General features: G+C 41.6%; 1 protein-coding gene across 6 annotated transcripts in view; it reads right to left on the reverse strand.

Annotated features, from left to right (window-relative positions):
• LOC122873289 (LARGE xylosyl- and glucuronyltransferase 2) overlaps positions 1-18,260 on the reverse strand; it is a 91,949-nt gene that overhangs the window by 8,011 nt on the left and 65,678 nt on the right. For 5 of the 6 annotated variants that reach the window (XM_044189834.1, XM_044189813.1, XM_044189845.1 and 2 more), the window contains 7 exons: positions 16,740-16,951; positions 9,915-10,204; positions 7,762-7,844; positions 5,701-5,824; positions 2,448-2,619; positions 1,231-1,335; positions 841-953 (listed from right to left, as the gene is read on the reverse strand). In XM_044189834.1, the coding sequence (XP_044045769.1) occupies positions 841-953; positions 1,231-1,335; positions 2,448-2,619; positions 5,701-5,824; positions 7,762-7,844; positions 9,915-10,204; positions 16,740-16,839 (987 nt within the window). In that variant the 5' untranslated portion in view covers positions 16,840-16,951. Of the gene's footprint in view, positions 1-840; positions 954-1,230; positions 1,336-2,447; positions 2,620-5,700; positions 5,825-7,761; positions 7,845-9,914; positions 10,205-10,317; positions 12,354-16,739; positions 16,952-18,260 lie in introns of those variants that run through there. The other variant, XM_044189861.1, reaches the window with a different exon arrangement.

Consider the following 18,260-nt stretch of genomic DNA (forward strand, 5'->3'; position numbering starts at 1 on the left):
TAACTGGAGTCTTGAGGGTATCCAACCTCAGTGCTTTTTTGGTGCTAACCAAAATGTGTCTGTTGCATTGAGTATCAAAAACTGCTGAATGTCTGTTCAGATTCATACTCTTGTTGACTTGTTCTTTAGTCAGATGGTTCCTGATTTAAATCAGAATTTTGACAGTTTTAGACAGGATTATATTTAGATAAAGTTCTTGGCTGCTGTTTTGTTGGAAATCATAGTTTGACAAAATAAGACTAAGATGAGGTTGAAGCTCTGGAAAAAGCAGTCATTGTTTAAATTTGTATTATTCTCTTATCTTTTTCGATACTATTAATTTCTGCATTGGTACAGTATATACACACACACATGCTTTCATGCATGTATGGGTTTGTAAATGTGTAAAATATAAAAGAACAATAAAGACTATTTAGAAAGCTTTTCGTACACTCATTTCTGAATCTCTCATCTTCTGTGCTCTCAGCTGAAAGGACTCTGGGTTCATTCTCAGACTAAATTATATTTATACTTTTACTGTGCAGCCTCTCAGCATTTCAATGTGTTTTATGGTTTTTGTTGCATAACGTTGACATCTGTCCAACACTTACTGTAAGCACAGACTGAGAAATCCTGAAAACTATCGGCCAGATTTCCTTGAAATCTGCTGTAGATTCATGATCTAAAGAAGATGGATTTGATCATTTTTTGACCCCTGACCTTTCCTCTAGCCACCAGGCAGCTGCCATTAAACGTCCCCTTCCTCTTATCCTGCAGATAAGTTGACTTGACAACTGGAACAGCAGACACAAACAGAAACATATTTAACAGGGTTCTCAGTGGGTTGGAGGTGTCCCTGACCTGATCAGCCAGCGATGTACTGAGCATGCTCATTAGCTCCCTCTCTGCCGTCAGCCGCCACATCTGCTCCCAACTGATTCGCCGCAGTCGCTCCAAGTACAGAAGAATAACGCCTGCAAGTAAGAACAGGAAATAATTCACAAACATGACTTGAACTTCTCCTGAACCTCATCTGTAGAAACAACAGTTCACTTCAAATTAAACTGTAAATTAAATTGCTCCAGGTGAGATGAGGTCAGCCATCCTGAAACACTGTGGAGATGGAAGCCACATGCAGCGTCTCTTGTTGTTAGCGAACTCATTTTTCTTGTGAGGTCACGTCAGATTCAGTATCTTTTTAAAGCAAAGCGCTGGCATCAGAGAGGATCTGTCCAGAAAAACAGCCGTTACCTGTGTTGAAGCCTCGTCCCAGTGCAGGCCAGGGTTTGTGGTTCTTCCACAGGTTCCCCAGGTACCAGTCACTCTGGTTCTCCACCAGGCCTATCACCTGTTTGTCTGCACACACAATAACCAACATCAATGATCAGAAACAATCTCTAGGTGTTTTTTTTTTTTTAAATAAATAAGTATAACTTTGCCTACAGTGTCACAAAAAAATCCTAAAATGAGCAACAATTCTGAAAGTGCAGAGCTTCTGTTTATAATATGAATCATGTGCAATTAGACAGCAGCACAAAGAACTCGTGTTTAACAGATTAGCTGATGGTTTTGTTTAGTCAGGTAAGACCACAGGTAATACAAATTAAATAATCTTCTAATAGTGAATGAAAAGCTTGTTTTCAGTCTCATTTGTTTGTTTAGCTCATGAAGTACTTTACAGACTTTAATAAAGGAATAGAAGCAATATTATTTTTATTCCTTGGTTGAAGGATCAGACAATTTCTATTCTTTGTGAAACTGTTTTATAAAAATCTCTCCAACTAATTTCAATTAATATTTATCAGATTTGTAGCATATTTGGATGATATTGAGGTTATTTATTCATTTGTAGATATGCTGTATCACTTTCCTGTAAGTAGTTGCCACGTTTTTTAGGTGTGGGCCTTTTTGATAGGAACTGCCTTTAAGGTCCAGTGTGGAACATTTAGGGGAGCTATTGGCAAAAATGGAATATATTATTTATAAGTATGTTTTCATTAGTGTTTAATCACTTGAAAATAAGAATCGTTGTGTCTTCATTACCTTAGAATAAGCCCTTTATATCTACAGAGGGAGCGGGTCCCCTTCCACGGAGGCAGCCATGTTTCTACAGTAGCCCAGACGGACCATTCGCGTTTTTGTAGTTTCTCCTACACGCTTGGAAGGGGAGGGTGAGGCGAGCGGTATTCAAATGGTTGCAAACTGCCGCTAGATGCCACTAAATCCTACATACTGATCCTTTAACTCTTGAATGTATTGTGAAGTTACAACAAACTTGATGACATGAGGACATAAACTCCAAAATCTGATGGAATTTGATCTACAGGTGATCTACAGCAACACGATCATTTTAAATGAGCCACCCCTTTGCAGAATTGATCCTCCAAAAAACCTTAACACTGTATTCACAGACCTTATATTCACAGACAGGATTTCTTTAATAAAGTATAAAATTCAAAATGCCTTACCAGTAAACTTCCTAAAAATGCCCCAGAGCTCAGCGATGTCGGTGGCGAAGGTGATGTCCGTGTCCAGGACGATGACCTTCGACAGGTCTGAGGGCAAGGCTTTGGTTAGCGTCAGCTTCATCAAGCCGTAAATACCTGAGTAATGCTTGTTCGGTATCCACGACACCTCGGACTGAAACGACAAAGACAAAAACGTGTAACGTTTCACTAGTTGGTTTCATTTCTAAATGTTTTAGCAATCATCTTTTCTTTTTAAACAGGTGAACCATCAGCGCACTGACTGATGGATCCGGTGTTCATTATATGTGAGCAGTATTCTGTGTGTGGGTTAACACAAAGCTACATTCAGCATATTTTGGCAAAGGCTCAATGTGGGTTTTTTCTGAATCTGCAAATAGTGTATTTTAATTAATTCTCTTGATTCAGAGTAATTGGATCTGCATAAGTGCATCATCTGCAAATATAATCGGCTTAGAGTTTCGTCTGTTTTCCTCCAGTTTAATGTGACTTAATGAAAATTGAAGAGAGAGACTGCAGGTCGAAGCATCTGACAGCACAAAGGACTCATTGTTCAGCACAAAGACTGTGAGGGAGGAGAATGTGATGATGTGAAGGAGGGGGATGCAGGTTGGAGTCACACAAACACAAACACTTATTCATGCTTGTTCCTTACATTCCCGTCACTCTAAGAGCTCATTCATCAACTTGATGTTAAAATACATTATTTGGTGTTTTTGGGGAGAAAAGTGTTTCAACAGCTCGTCCAGCTCAGTTACGTATTGTTGCTGTTGTGCGAAAACCTTGTAACCATTATGGTGATTGTCATGGTTTAACTTTAAGGAGCGCGATGTACAACTCAAAGTCTTAAGTGCCCTGTGGTCGAGATATAATACACAAGGTTTCTTTGGAAAACATTAGGAAGAAAAATTTACTGTGGTCAGGTAATAATATAATAATATATGTAATGAATACATGAAATATGACCGGATTTGGGTTTAGATTAGGTTGTGACATGATAGTCACATAATAATTACTACCAAGATGTCGCTTTCTGTTTCTACATCAGACATCTAAACTGCTACAGGCCAGACTGTCATTAGACTCTGTTGTGGATATCCGTGTTCCTCAGAGGATATAAACATTTTGGTGACTGCTGATCTTTGCTCCAGCACTGCCATCAGGTCTAAATTTCTAAAACATACGTTGGCCCATGACGAGGTCTGTCAAAAACTAATGGCTAGATTTCTATGTGACTTGGTACCATCAATATTCATGTTCTCCAGAGGAGGAATCCTAATGATTTAGTGACGTTCGGGTCTATTCCTTTTGTTTTTGTGGCTGATGCAGCGAAGAAGCCAGCTGCACAGAGGTACGTGGTCGGAAAGGGTAGTATGGTTTTCACTGCTGATAGGAGGAGGATGGGATACTCAGCCAAAATGATGACAGAGAGGCTGCTGAACTGAATGTGCATTTAAGTGCATCATCATTCTTAATGTCAGGTCATCTGGCGTTGTACAGGAGGTGGTGGTGCGGTTGTCAGGCCATTGGTTGGAGTTATTCCTTCTTGTGAGATGAAATCTTTGTGGCCCTTTAGCCAGCACTACCCAGACCAGCACCAGTCACTGAGAATCACTGATCTAGCTCCACCCTTAGTCAACAATGTCAAGTTTAACCACAACACACTGGGTTTCCAGTTTATTTGGTTCACCTGTAGAATCTAGTGCAATCAATTGCAACAATTCATTCAGCAATGAATCCTACTTTTCTGAAGCTTGTGGTGTTCAGTTCTTATTGTTACTGCATCAGAGAGGAGTCCATGACACTCTGTCACGGTCGGGCGATATGATATATTGTATATTCTGAGACAAAAAGGATTAGCCAACTGGTAGACATTCGGGCTGCAACTAACGATTATTCTCATTAATGATTAGTCAATCAATCTTTTGTAATCTTTGTTTTGTCTGACAAACAGCTGAAACCCAAAGATATTGAATTTATTATAACATAAGAAAGAAACCCAGCGGATTCTCACATTTGAGGAGCTGGATCCATAAAACGTTTGGTATTTTGGCTTGAAATAATTACTCCAATGCTTAAATGATTATCAAAATAGTTGCCAAATATTTTTCTTTCATTCAATTAATTGATTAATCGACTAAATGTTACAGCTCTAGCAGCATATCCTACACCATTTATACTGAGGTTTATCTCTGACTGCATAGGGCATTTGGTTAATGTTACACATCAGTGGGTGGGACCGCTTTATGGCAACATTGGATTTACAGGATTTTTGCATCAAATGATAAAGAACCTTAATTTGTCAGGTATTTCATTCTCTGAACTAGCCAAAAACACAATTTTGCAATTGAATTGGCCTCATCTTGGTGTGCTGTATAAAGTTGTTGCAACATAAAGTGACATATTAGGGATGCACAGTCTGACCTTTTCTCCCCCGATCCAGATTCTGATACCTAAACTCTGAATATCTGCTGATACAGAGTACCATGGACTGCTGTGGAACTAGAAACTGAGTCAGAATGAATGCAACAGAGTGGAAACACTGAAATGACATTGATGAAGACCCTGTAGTTAATGTACATCAGTCATATTTGGCCAAAAATACTGGTTATTTTAGAGGCTGTGGTACTGTTGTATTCTACTGTATTACACATACTAAAAATGTGTGTCTAATATTTCTAGCCAAGCATATTAACACAAAAATGGGTGGACACAATATTAGACATTAATTATTGTTAATTATTTAAATATTGATGTGAACTAGGACCTTCCTTCTTGAATTTGGTTGTCAGTCTAAATTGAGGCTAAACTGAAGATTGACCCCCCCCCCACATCCTGAAGTAACATCCAGTTAACACTCAGGCAGCTTAAACAATCCTCTGATCTGTTAATGTGACAGGCACATGAAGACACAAGGGTGCTGCTGTGACCTGTTTTAGAAATCGTGATGTTTCTGAACTGATGTCTCTCACTCTTTGATGCTCTGAGGTGAATCTCTTCTGTTAAAGGAGATTTATAAATACATTTAACTCAACTCGACTCGTCTCTGTATCCTCACAACTGGCTGCTGCTTTGGAGTTGAGAGATTTTCCTTTGATATGGTAAATGTAGGATTTGACTTTGCCTCACCTTGTCCTAACAGAGAGCAGGAAACAGGGATATGTAGAGGTGTTTGGACGAGGACTGACACGGTGTGTCTGAGACGAGGTGTGCGTGTTTCACGTCGTCCTCTTACCTTGAGTTCATCTGCATCGTAGAAGCTGACTTGCACTGATGGGACCATCCAGGACTGAAACAGAGAACTCAGGATACGATTGGCTACTGTGTCGGTGATGAAATGAAAGTGAAGAGGATTTCTCCTGAGAAATGGAAAGAAAGAGAGACGTCAAGGTCAAGAGGTTCCTTCTGGAGAGGAAAGGATGGTTATGCTTTGCAGACACTGCTCCTTTTCTAACAATAAAAGCTGGGTGGTAGTTCAGTGTTTGGTGGCTGGTAAAAAGTTGAAACAAGGGGGCCTACTGAAGGTTTAAACACACAATAAAAAGTGTGTTTTATTATTCTTATTACCTTATTTTCCCCCAAAACACTTGAATTTTCTAAAAAAGGAGCCGACCAGTTTAAAAAAAACTTTCACTTAGATTTTACTGGTATTACTGTCAAAAAACAATTACCGTTACATTTCAATCTTTTTAATTCTCCTTCTGGTTAAAGGATACGTCTGGTGATATTCTATCATTTTGTTATTGTCCAAACCAACACTGAATGTACAGTATCTACTAACAAGCATTGTGCCTGATGGATCTTCTTCCTCCATCGTCGTCCAGAAACTATTAAAACACATCAGCGAGCCGCTCTGTTGTTCCTTCGTCACCATGAACACACACACTGTAGTTTGTGCCCCACACACACCGTCCTGCTGCCCCAAACACTCACTACAGCACCACATGTGGATTCATCCGCCGCTGGAAATAGTCCCCAACAAACGCACCATTTCCTCCTGTTAGTCTGATAAAAACTACAGCGAGCAGCTGTTTGAGGAAACTACTGAGCCTTTTTAAACAGGAAACTACAGATCTGTGTTTTTAAAGATTTACGTCTTCAGCAGGAACCAATGGGCTCGGAGCTGAGAGCCGCAGACAGGAAGTCAGACAGTTTTGAGAGAGACTAACGCATTGTCGGTTTTAGTCTTTTCAGGAGATTTGTTGTCAATAGCAAAGATATAATATCACCAGATTTATCCTTTAAAATGGTCCGCTTTAAATCCTCTACTGACAATAAAAACACCTCATTGGTCGAAACCAGCAGTGTTGTGTTCTCTGACAATATTTGCTTTGTCGAGTCTGGACAAAGAGGTGGAAGGTTTTCTGTGTTAACATCAAGGTCATAAAAACTCCTTACATGTTTTGTTTTTTTTGATAAACGCATTAGTTTGATCTTTATTGTAAGACCTTCCTGTAAGCAGGCTCGGGGCTAGAACAATGACCTAAAACCATCATGCACCAGGGGAGAGACAGACATGGACGTCAGGCCCCACTGAGCTAAAAACAATTTAAAAAAGATAATAATATCTCAAATACGGGGACATTCAGCTTCACTCTGTGAAAGGTCTAGCTCAGAGTTTCATTTGCAATTAAAATACAACTAAAAGGAACATCCAGTTCATTCGCAAACCAACAGCACATCAAAGAGGCTGAGGTCAAATATAGAAACAAAATTGATGTTTAAATCTTTAAGAGCATCTATAAAAAGGAACAAAAGCAACACATCAACGAGAGCAGAGCTGATTGAGGTCAGCAGAAATCCAGAAACCAGCAACAAAACCCTGAAACCTCGTCTACATAAATCCTGAGCTTTAAAATCATAAAAATAGTCATAAATAGGACAGCTGGGTCTTTACACAGCAACAAGCATCTCACATAAACATATACCAAACAGAAATACAGTTTATATAATTCATCATTTCGTTTAATTTTTAACTTTTATTTTAAGATTGGAGGGAATGATGATGGAGAGAGTTCAGGGTTTTTCTTTAGTTCAGGTGCTACATGAAAAGTTAAATTCTATTAATGGTCATCCTTTCATTGTCAGCATCTTTCTATCTCAATGTTTGTTTCTCCAGTCTAGTACTATTCAAGGATTTTCAAGGCCTGTACAATCTGGGATAAGGCCATGTCGGCTTCAGCTTCAAATAAAGAAAAGCGAAAGTGGAGTTCGTAGATTCAAGGACAGAGGAAGAGGTCTGTGAAATGAAAATTCAGTGTAACAACATTTTTCTGTAGTGAAGAAACGGACTCACCTGTGAAAGAGGACAGACTTGACCAGCGTGACCACGTCTCTGCTGGCGTTGTGACCGGCACACACGCACGCTACATGGATCAGCTGCGGAGACACAAGACCTTTCTCAGCTCAGAGTTTTAGAAAGAGGCCGCCAGGAGCCATTTCACTTCATTTCACCCGTCTACACGTTTTCACTCTGGGCGCTGACAACTTTCATCACAAGTTCACAGCATCCTTCTCTCTGTAAATCGTGCCTCTCTCTTTTTTTAGCAGATTGTAATGACAACATGTGACCACAGCTATCAATCTCAACACCTTAGTTGTGAATTTTTGCTTTAAAACTGAAGCTCTACTTTTTAGTTTCTGAACAGTCACCCTTTTGGAGACACAAGCAGTTCACCCCGACAACTTCACATAGTCCAGGACATTCACACCCCTCGCTGATGTTAAATTTTTATATGTAGCCTCTCATATGTATGAATTTACATCACTTGCTTTTAAGAAGCAAAAATCTTTGATGTTTTTCCAGCCTTTGAGCTCCAACTTTTCAAAGAGAGAGTGTGTTCTCTCGGATTTTAGTCCCTGTCAATGGACTCGTGGCTCCTTCATCAATTAGTTGGTATGAACTGCTGTGATAGTGAGGCGTGGTGGTGTGTCTTCAGTAAACCACACATCAACCTTCCTTTGACCGTTTGTTTCACACAACACAATCATTGTTCACTCAGCAATGCCTGTAACTACCATATAAACGGAACGTGCCGTCGCTGTGTTTGCCATCACTGGTGTGTTCTTTGCAGAGGAAGTTTCAAAGATGCACCAGAGAGCCTGTGACCTTTAGTGACCTCTAGCAGCGACCAGCAGGAAGCGCAGCAACACTGATAGGTTGAGTTATGGTGGACTGTAGCTGACATAAACAGTCACACCTCTTGTCTCAGTTGCTTTGTGTAAACTAATTATAACCAGAGTTTGGAGTCGGGAGTACATTCACACTGGAGACTGACTCTGCAGCCACGCTAGCAGCTGTGTGGCTTTGATGCAGCGATGCTTTGCACTGACAGCTTAGCGTGTTAGCATGCTAACATTTACTAATAAGCACTAAACTTGAAGTATAGCTGAGGCTGATGGGAATGTCAGTTCTGCAGGTATTAATAGAAGTGTTGGACACATTAAAATGTTGGCCTGATGGTGGCGCTAGATGGAAAGTCAGAGGATCAGCAGAGTTATTACAGTTCATCCTGAGGGGAACATGAATGTCTGAACCACATTTCATGACCATCCATCCAAACGTTTTTGAGATATTTGATCACCAACGTCATCAGGATATATAGTCTGGGAACCATGAATGAATACAAAATTTTGTTCCAATACATCTAGTAGATAATGTTAAGACATTTCACAGGATAAGTGAAAAGGTTGACCTGCTGGTGGCGCTAGAGATAAAGTCAAAGGGATTCATCCTCTGGGAACCTTGAATATCAGAACCAAATTTCGTGATTATCCAGCAGATAGTTGCTGAGATATTTCCATCTGGACCAAAGTGGTGGACATAATGAGTTGCGCTTAAAATACCAGCATATAGCCTCAAAGTTTGAGTGTGGTGTTGTCGGACAGTGTCCCCCATTTCAATGCACAAAAGAAAAGGAGGAGCTTATCACACCTGGACAAAGGTGTAAAAATTGCGGTTGGTAGTGCGCCGGCTTCAGTCGTTAATAAGTAACAGAAGGAGCGAGTGAGGAACTGTTATGGCCACTGAAAGGTCTGTTTCTGATGGCTGGCGGTTATCAATTAAAATCATATGACAGGATCCCTCATAGAAAGATCTGGAAGTGTTTAACCACTGTTCTAAATCCGTGCACAAGGTATATTGAACTCCAGGTAACCATAGTAACAATGCTGATGCTCAGTGCAGTGTAACTGGATGATAACCCGGACTGAAACTGACCTAACTGTAGGAGAAATTGACGACAAACTTTGAAGTGGATTATGATTTAACCAGTTTTATCCTTTGGCATACGCATGTTAATCCACTTGGAGGTGTCCTGATGTAGAAGATGATACTCCTCACCTCCGCCTCGTCTACTCTTATTTTGGTGTATCAAGTTGCGCATTATTGTTTACAAATGTTTAATATGCAGCAGGTGAATGTGTTAGCTGGGCGTTGTGTTTCCTGACCTCACACTTCTGCACGGTGGGCGATCGGGGACACTCGGTGTGGTTGTTCTTCTCCTCGGCTGTGTTGTCCCCATCCTCCGGTCCCGTGTCTGCGGAGGCTCCCCACTGCTGGTTGCCATAGTTGCCGTCCGGCGGCTGGGCAGCGGTGCCTTGTGATTGGCTGAGCTGCAACCGGATCTGCCGGTTCTCTTCCTCCACCTCTCGAACCCGCGACTCGAGGACGGCTCGCTCTAGGACTCGGGCTGCTGGTGTGTCGGCCAGACAGGGAGCCAGGAGGAGGGACCGACCATCTGTGCAGGGAGACACAGGGAGTGTCAGACTGTGTGCAACGTACTTCAAAGACAGTGCTCACTTTCACTTGCTAACCCTTCATACTGTTTGTTATTTATGTGTGTATATGTACCTCAGAGTCAGAACGTCACGAGATCAGTGGGGGAGGAAGTATCCGGATCTTTGGGTCCCTGTTGTGTTTGTATCCTGTGTTCAGCTTACGTGACCATGAGCAGATGACACAGTTCAAATCACAGAGCAGCTAGCATGGCTGTAGACTCTTACGGGTTTCTTGTATCTGTCGAGGTCGAGCTTAATTTATAGATTAAACTACCCAACCATATATGATCTATAATCAAGGATTGTATGTAAAATCCTAATCTGCAAAGTAAATATATCTGTCAAATAAATGTACAATATTTGCCACTGTAATGTAATGAAGTATAAAGTAGCATAAAGTGAAAATAAATAAAGTACCAGAACCTCAAAACTGTATACGTCTGTATAAAAGATGCATGAAGACGTTGAACCATAAACATGAATGGAGATGTTTTCACCAAAGGCAACATTAATATTTAGTTATATTTTAGCATATTGGTGATGGCGGTTGCTAAGAAGCTCCGTCTTCTGTTCCTCAAAACTTTCAAGCTGACAGAAAGTGTAAACCTGAACTCCAGCTTCAAATCATCACTTCAGACCTCGAGGTGACGTCACGGACACCGTGGGTTTCTAGTTTACGGTGCAAACATGCAGAGAAGTTGTTCTCATGAGTCTCACACTTGAAAATTGGCTCATCACACTTCTTCTCCTCTTTCTCCACCTTCCGCCTGCCTCCAGCCCTCGCTCTTTTCTGACAGACCGGGGTGTGAACATTCCCAGACTGCCTCAGGGCGGGGTGTTTACGCTTTGTTACTAAAGACAGTAACTACATGAGTGCTTGCAGAGATGCATTAGCTTGAATAAATAACCCTCTCTTTTACTGAGTCATTTCTGAGGCCTAATTATGAACTTTAATTGATTGAAGTTGACCTTTAGTAAATTATGAAGAGAATTCATATTTAAATTCAGTCTTCTCAACTGCAGTCATAACGCCATAAAAACAAAAAGGTAGCCAGTAGTTTCAATGCGCTTATGTACTGAAGCTGACAAATAACCAGAAAACAGGTGGAAAACAACCAAACATTTGTCCTAAAATGACTTAAATTCAGGTAGAACCTCTCTCTCTCCATCCACGTTCAGTCTTAGATATTTCATGATACGCCACCATTACAGTGGTTTAATATAAACCATATTATTTAAAGCGGCTGTAATGGATATTTTTTATAATAACCATGTATCGTATGACAGTGTGAAAGGTGTCTCTGGTAGGGATGAACCTACAGAGAATCATCCCCTTAATCTGCAGCTCTCCTCGGCTTTACAGAGCTTTATAGTGAGTTTCAGCTCGTTGTTTATCTGTCCGGCTGCAACTTTACTGCTCTGGTTCCCTCTCACCGCTCTCACAGCGTCGTTTTCAGAGAAAAAGCTGTAAAAAGCCAGTTGATCTTTTGTTCTGTTTTTCTCTTCCTTTCCTGTAGATATATCTCTCTTTTTACCTCAAATTCTGTCTCCATCTCTTCTTCTTCTTCCTCATCTCTCAGTCTCTTCTTCCGGTCTCTCATAAATTCCTACTCCTAGTAGGCGATTTGTTCATATTTAAAAGGGGGGGTGGCCCAACGCTTAGCGCAGAAGGTAGCCTATTTACTGCCCCTTGAACTTCTCTTTCCCCCCGTCTGCCGTGGAGAACACAGATCATTTGATGAGAATTATTCAATTTGGGCGGAGCTTTTGAGCAGGTTAACAAGGGGGACGGATTTTGGTCATTTTGCTAACATGTTACCCCCCTCAAATCGCCTACTGCCTGCTCTCTCCATCTTTTTCCTCCTTTCCTCTATCTCTCCATGTATCTCCAATCATCTTGCATTCTTTTTCTCTTTCTCTACTTTCTTTCTGTCTGTTTCTCTTCATTTCATTCACTCACTCTTTAGCCTAACTCCCGATCTCCCTTTTTCCCGCCTCCTCCTCTCGTTCTCTCTCTAACCCTGCTGGAGCAGCAGCTGGCCCACAGCTGAAGTGAGGCATGCTGGGAATGTTCACACCCTCATCTGAGAGCGAAAGGAGATGACAGCGACGAACGAGGAAGGAAGGTATATATATATATATATATATATATATATATATATATATATATAGAGGACTGCATGTACTATATGTATCCTAGGACTGCACTCTTCTGGACAGAGATTTCAGATGTTGTACCTGGAATCTGCTGGAGCCACTCTCCCAGTTTGGGAGTTTGGGGGTCACAGCCCCCAGTGCTCCCATTACCACTGGCACCACTGTTGCTTTTACTCTCCACATCTTCTCTAGCTCCTCTTTCAGCCCTTGGTATTTTTCGAATTTCTCGTGTTACTTCTTCTTGACGTTACTGTTGCTTGGGATCGCTACATCCATCACCACTGCCTTCTTCTGCTGTTTGTCGATCATTTCATTAATTCATTTTATATTATATATATATATATATATATATATATATATATATATATATATATATATCTCTTTTTGGCCACCACCTTATTATTCCCATGGGGTATCTGATCATGGACTGGAAACCCCGAGGTCAAAGTGGGAAACACCTCCAAAGGTGATAGAGAATGACCGAGCCAAGATCCTGTGGGACTTCCAGATCCAGACTGACAGAACGGTAATGGCGAACCAGCCTGACATCGTGGTGGTGGACAAACAGCAGAGGAAAGCCATTGTGGTTGACGTGGCAACATCAGGACAAAGGAACATGAAAAGCTAGAGAAGTACCAAGGGCTCAGAGAAGAGCTGGAGAAGGCCTGGAAGGTGAAGGCGACAGTGGTGCCCGTGGTCATCGGAGCACTCGGGGCAGTGACCCCCAAACTGGAGGAGTGGCTACAGCAGATCCCTGGAAGAACACCAGACATCTCGGTCCAGAAGAGTGCAGTACTGGGAACAGCAAAGATACTGCGCAGAACCCTCAAGCACCCAGGCCTCTGGTAGAGGACCCGAGCTCGAAGGATGAGACCACCCGCGGAGGGTGAAGGACAAAGATTTTTTTTTTTATATATACACAGTGTGTTGTGGAAGAAGTATTCACATCCTTTACTTAAGGAAAAGTAGCAATACCACTCGTAGTGTAATCGTAGAATTAAAGGTTCTGCATTCAAGTAAAAGTATTATCTGCAAATGTTACTTAGGAGGAAGTATAACAGCACCCATTATGCAGGAAAAATAAACTTACTGTATATTTATGTATTGTTCTATTGGATTATTGTTTCAGATGCATTAACATATAGTTAGCATTTTTGTGTTATAGCTGGGGAGATGGAGATATTCTATATACTGTTGGGTGGTTTAATTTAATGCATTTCATACAACTCATTGTTGGGTTTTAAGTTTTCTAATCTGCAAATTAGCTGTCAGATAAATGTAGTGCAGAAAAAATACAATATTTCCTTCTGATATGCAGTGGAGTAGAAGTAGAAAGCAGCAGAACTTTAAAACATGCAAGGTTCAAGTACCTCAGAATTGCATTTAAGTACAGTGCTTGAGTAAATGTACTTTGTTACAATGCTGTATAGTGTATGTAATGTAGTAATGTGTAAACTATTACATTATGAATTATTATACTCACTTTGGTAATACGGTATTTAAAATGCAATTCTGGAGAAATCCAACACCACGACAAACACCATGATACAGAGCGAACAACGACACAGCAAGTAATGTAACTAACGTTAGCTAGGCTGTGTGTTAGCTTAGCTAGGTTGTGGGTTAGCAAACTGTCGCTACAGCTGCTGCTGCTAAGCTAACAGCCAGAGAGGACGAGACGGTTTCCCAGAGCCAGCACAGCAGCTCCAGACAGCGACGCTCACAACTCTCCTGCTGCTGTAGCTAACATCACAACAGCAGCAGATCTTGGCAAACTAGAGAGTCAGCTGAATGTCCGTGGGCAAGGCGTTTAACGTCACCCGACACACACATCATGGCTGGAACAGTGTTGTGCGGCTCGGTCCGAGTCTCTCTGTGTGTTTCCTGTTCACAGAGCCGGGGCTGAGTACAAACACAACGCACAAACACAACGGACAGCTAGCGGACCACGAGGAGATACTCGCTGAAATTGATAAAAGGACGTGTGGCGGATTAGAATCGCATACCACACCTTTAACTACGGTCATGCCAAAAAAGTAAATCTCAGTTTGAGAGGTAGGGCGATATGGAGAGAGAAGGAGACGAGGAAACAGAGGAAACTTGACCTGAGGCGACAGATGGAGTCAGTCAGTCAGCCAGACATGTAGCAACAGAAGACGCTGGTTATTTCTGAAGCACAGATGTTCTCCAATAGCTCACTCCACCATGGATACACTGCACCCTGACAACTCAGCAGTCATCCACGAGAGAGAGAGAGGATGATCAACAAAGGGGAATACTGGTTTCCCACCAAGAATCACTGCTAACCTCAACGTGTACATCAAATACTAAATGTATTACCAGAACCTGTGGGTGTGATATCTTTAAAAAAACAAAAAACATACGCAGCCTTAAGTCACACTGTATTCAACCACAACGAATCAGCGTGATTATTGGGATTTTAACTTCAACATTAAAGGGGAAATGCACTCCACTCCTGCAGGACACATCAGACAGACAGGACTCCAGTGTGATGGAAGTGTATTTTACGACCTGACACTGGACCTCGCAGGTTGACCAGTCAGTTTTGCAGTTTATTTATCGCAGCACAGAAAAATGTTCTTAGGCTTGGCTGAGGTTGAAAAGATGGCCTATCGAAAAAGAGAATATTCCTCCGCTCGACTAGAAACCCCCCAAAAATAAAGAACAAACAAGAGTGGGGGGGCCATTTGTGTGTGTAACCGTTGGGTCTGAGTCCAGACGGGGCTGTTGGAGACGGGGTTGACGTGCAACATCACCACAGAAATCAATAAACACACCACAGGGTGCACATGGATCAGAAGAGACTAATTCATTCATCAATAAAACACAAATGCAGGCAATTTAGGTGGGAAGCATCAATGAAAAGCCATAATATATCAGAGTCACAGCTGCTTCATTAATAATGTCATCTGGTCACGTACACCTGAATATGTTCACGTAAAGATGGCTGACGGAAACGGGCACTATTTTATTTTGCCCCAATTTCAGAAATCCCCAAAAAACATCATAACTGATCAGAGCTTTCTGGTTATGTAACTTGATCCTGTGTTTGCATTACAATCCTGTAGGAAGGCACCGGGCTTCAGTGGGTACAGTACGTCTGCTAGTGTCGACATACTGAGACACATTTAAGGTAAAAATTGAACTTTCAATCTCAACTTTAAAGTCAACATGAACGAGAAGTCCTTAAAGTGCACAGAAAAATGGAAATTAGAACATCTACAATTCTATCTGCTGAGGAAGACCGTGTGATCGAAAGCTCCAGAACAGCTATTAAATGGACCTTGCGGTGAGAACGTTTTGCCACCCTCTTTCTGAGGTCAAGACTGAACTTTGAATCTCAAAATTTGATGATGTTAAAACCATAGATGCACAAACCTGCCGGTAGGTACCAAAACATTTTTACTAAAAATGCAGTGATTGCAGCAAACAGACTAGAAAAGAAATCGTGGAGGCAAACCTACTGACAGTGAAAACACTGACCATACAGGTGCTCTGTCACAAAACTGGGATGATTCATCACAAATCTGTTTTAAGATTAGCCTGATGGTGGTGCTAAAAAAGGGTTACTGAAATCATCCTCTGGGAACGTGACTATCCACAGAAAATTTCACGTCAGTCAGGAGTTGTCCTGAAATCTTGCTTGTTTTAGGTGTTAGTATTGTGTAAGTGGATTATAATATGTTTAATGTATAATAAGTTTAATTCTGGCTAAATAAGACAAAACAATCTGGAAAAGCAACAATCTGTAACCTGTAAAATGAGGTTATACAGGAACTAAATTCAGCTCGGGCCGGTGTGCCGGTGACTTTCCGACTGCCTGTATGAGTGTGTGTGTCCTAAAAGCTCTTCCGGGAAAGCATGGCAGCGCTGTGGCAAAGAAATTCTCTGAACTGACCTCGGCTGTTGTGATCCAAACTAAAGCGCTGACTGCGGCTCGCTGCTGCAGCCTCGTTGGCTCTCTGGGATGTCAGAATGAAAAATCTAACTGAACAGAAAATAAGCTCCATGTGTTGAACTGAACTTAACAGTCAAATAATCGAAGAGAAATTGAGCTGAGTTGCAAAAAACGTCTGATAATTGATGTTTTCTGTTCTCGCTGGTTGGATTCCTGTGACTCTCTGACCCAAACCACAGCCCGACTCTTTCATTATAAATCAGCTTTTGACTTTTCAAACCCAATCTCGGTGAAAATTACACAGTGAGGATTCTCTGAATGTACTGAATAATGAGAAATGCCTGGCAGAACTCAATTTGGGTCAAATTTCCCCTTTAATATGCACATATTAATATATCTCTGAATGTGCTCGTACTCACTCTCCAGGTTTCCAGCCAGCAGGTACAGCCAGGTGAGCAGGACGATGGCCGTGAGAGACGCCACCAGCAGCTTCAGGCGCCCGCGGCACAGCAGGTTCATGATGGGATGTTGGCGCTGAGGGCTCTGAGGGTCGGGGGTCAGGGAGAGGAGGGGGGGAGGGGGGTTCAGGTAGGGCTCAGTCCCTCGTCGGGTCCCTGCAGCATCCTTTCAACTGAAGAGAGAGGAATATAGTCAAAAAACCTGACAACTCAAATCACTACATTGCAAAAAGTATCCATCTGACCGCACAATGTTTGTCTCATATTGAGTCCTAAAAGTCTTTATGTCTTATTAAAAAGTAAGTGAAAATCCTGCCGGTGCAGCGAGATATTATGACCTGTTTCCAATAAAAATCGACTTTTTTCAATAATTTTCAATTCAGTTTTCTTCACCCCAACTGGTTTCTTTCTTGTTCCCAACTGGTGGGGTGTGGTCCAAAATTGGCCCGCAGGTCTATTATGAGTTGGTCTTTAATGAGTCCAAAATTTTAGACACGATCTGAAACAGACCTGTGGTAAACCTTCCCAAACCCGGCATGCAGAAATCAATAAAAAAAAAAACAACAACAGACAAATAGACTCGAGGATAATTAGACCTGGTCTAAAATGGTCACAGTGAACAGACCCAAAAAGAGAGAGTACACTACTCAGGTCTGACTCAGGACCGAGGGGGCCCACGAAGACCTCTAGTCCACACGTCCACTATGAGCCATTTTTCTGGCAGAGCGTTGCGTGTACGACTGGCAACAAAAACGTACAGTCACGTACCTCAGCTGCCGATGCTACTGTACACTAATGTTGCTGCATGTGTGAATATGTAGTAGCACACATGAGCCACATCAACTTGATAACACGATAATACGTCAGAGGTGTCTGTCAGGTTGTTCTGGAGTTCTTCTGGCCCCTAGTGGTCAAACATGGATCAGTGCAGCTTTAATCACCTTCAGGGACAATAAATAAAAAGAACTGCTCGCCAAAATAACATCGCAAACATACAGTATATTTCTAAGTGGGCATTTCAATGCACACTACGCACATGAGACAGTCACATCAGTTTCGATTTGGTTCAAACACTTTGGAACAGTTTATTCAGTCTCTACAACACTTCTTCCTTTTGTTCAGTTTGTCTGTCTACTCCATAGAGATTGTATTTGACCTCTGTCTAAAATATTAAATCAAATAAAGTAAATGACCATTTTCTAATAAGAAGAGGTAGTGAGAATGTCTCTGGGAGTCACTCTGCAGATGAGACCAAATGATCCTAAACTGTTTCAGTCTAATGAGGCTGAACTGAACTGAAAGAGGGAATCAATAAGTGTCACGTTTGTAACATGGAAAACCTGAAAAGGAGAAAATCCTGAACAAGCTGCAACAGCTTTCTAAACCCTCCCACTGTCAGTCCGCCTCCCTCTGTGAGCTGAGCCTGGTTAGAGCAGGTCTGCCTTTGTTTTACAATGTGATTCATTAATCCCACTTTAATTA

Source organism: Siniperca chuatsi, linkage group LG1 (assembly GCF_020085105.1).
Source record: "Siniperca chuatsi isolate FFG_IHB_CAS linkage group LG1, ASM2008510v1, whole genome shotgun sequence".
NCBI lineage: Eukaryota > Metazoa > Chordata > Actinopteri > Centrarchiformes > Sinipercidae > Siniperca > Siniperca chuatsi.